The 1,659-nt window shown below is 40.7% G+C and overlaps 1 protein-coding gene across 2 annotated transcripts in view; it reads left to right on the top strand.

Annotated features, from left to right (window-relative positions):
• Positions 1 to 1,443, top strand: part of eno1a (enolase 1a, (alpha)) — a 21,084-nt gene extending 19,641 nt beyond the window's left edge. For both annotated transcript variants that reach the window (XM_041845345.2, XM_041845346.2), the window contains exons 11-12: positions 540 to 598; positions 850 to 1,443. In XM_041845345.2, the coding sequence (XP_041701279.2) occupies positions 540 to 598; positions 850 to 913 (123 nt within the window). In that variant the 3' untranslated portion in view covers positions 914 to 1,443. The remainder of the gene's footprint in view (positions 1 to 539; positions 599 to 849) is intronic.
• Positions 1,444 to 1,659: the final 216 nt, after the last annotated feature.

The following is a 1,659-nucleotide window of genomic DNA, read 5'->3' as shown; positions in this document are numbered from 1 at the left end:
TGGCCTGGAAACACTGGAAACCACAGCGTTGTTGGCTCAAACCTCTGCAGACAGACATTTGTTTTGTCCTTTAGTGATATTCTATTACATGTTATTACATTCAATACAACTGCAAGCCCCCTCACCAAAGTTTTTCAGCTTCAGTTTTCCTCAGTTTTGCCCTTAGCTGCAGTATACTGATAGCTGATATACTGTGGTATGCTGTGTTCCAGTTAACTTAAATAACTGATACGCTGTGTTCCAGTGAACTTAAATAACTGATATGCTGTGTTCCAGTGAACTTAAATAACTGATACGCTGTGTTCCAGTGAACTTAAATAACTGATACGCTGTGTTCCAGTGAACTTAAATAACTGATATGCTGTGTTCCAGTGAACTTAAATAACTGATATGCTGTGTTCCAGTGAACTTAAATAACTGATACGCTGTGTTCCAGTGAACTTAAATAACTGATATGCTGTGTTCCAGTGAACTTAAATAACTGATACGCTGTGTTCCAGTTAACTTAAATAACTGATATGCTGTGTTCCCTTCTCCAGATCAAGACCGGTGCCCCATGCAGGTCTGAGCGTCTAGCTAAGTACAACCAGCTGCTCAGGTGAGCTCCGTCTTTAAACTCTTAACTCAGCTGTATAAAATGCGTTCACTAGTATAACTACCATGTCATATGTTCTTCATTGGATATATCATTTGACTTAAAAGAGCTAGGCTTGGCCCAAATATCACTCATCTAAATGTACAATTATCAAGGATAATAGTAGGCTGTTTCGTTACTCTTGTTTTTGCCGTTATAATGGTTTCAAGTATTGAAACCTCAAACTGATTGTTTCACTTCCTTCCCGTCCGTAGGATTGAGGAGGAGCTTGGAGACAAGGCTGTCTTCGCTGGCCAGAACTTCAGGCACCCAATCTAAGGAGGTCCTCTATTCTTGGGCCTTCTTGATAACCCCCCCCCCACACACACACACACACATATATAAAAGCCACGCTAGGTCACTCGCCCTGCCCTGTCCAGAGGGAGGAAGATGGAACGGCATTGCAATGAAACCCAAGGTCCAAGTATGTCCAAGCTGTGGAAACCCTGATCTAACTCCTGACTACAGTAACACCAACCCATCCGCTATGATTTGGCTCCTTAATAGTGTTGGTCCTGTTGTTTGTGTCAGTGTTAACATTGTCGTGTGAAGACGAGATCTTTTTTTTAGTTTTCGCCTCTTTGTGAGTGTTGTGTAGTGATTCTTGGTTGTCTCCTATGAGTGTTATTATTCTAGTGGAGCGCTACTGTTAAGTTTAGCACTGTGCTGTTATTGGGCAGGACAGACAGAGTACTGTTGTATGTGCAATGTGTCGCCTCTGATGAGAAGTTTCTAATGTTCCTACTGTAAGCGTTGGCAGAATTACAAGAAATAAACAATCTCCTTTGAAACCGGAACAAGAGATGTCATTCTGTGTCCCTGTGTGCTTTCTTGTCACAAGAAAATGTGTAAAACTATTTTATACTGGCAATCATTACATTTCACTATAGCCATCTACCCATGTTTTATTATCCTCGTAATTACCGGACTGATTACCGCTGTAGCAAAAAACAGAATTTAATGACTTCTGGATGGTTGTACAAGGTTAATGTTTTCCTTTTGCAATGATTATTTACAAACTTTAG

Source organism: Coregonus clupeaformis, chromosome 24, assembly GCF_020615455.1.
Source record: "Coregonus clupeaformis isolate EN_2021a chromosome 24, ASM2061545v1, whole genome shotgun sequence".
In the NCBI taxonomy this organism is placed as follows: Eukaryota; Metazoa; Chordata; class Actinopteri; order Salmoniformes; family Salmonidae; genus Coregonus; species Coregonus clupeaformis.
This window is presented reverse-complemented; position numbering and strand designations above follow the sequence as displayed.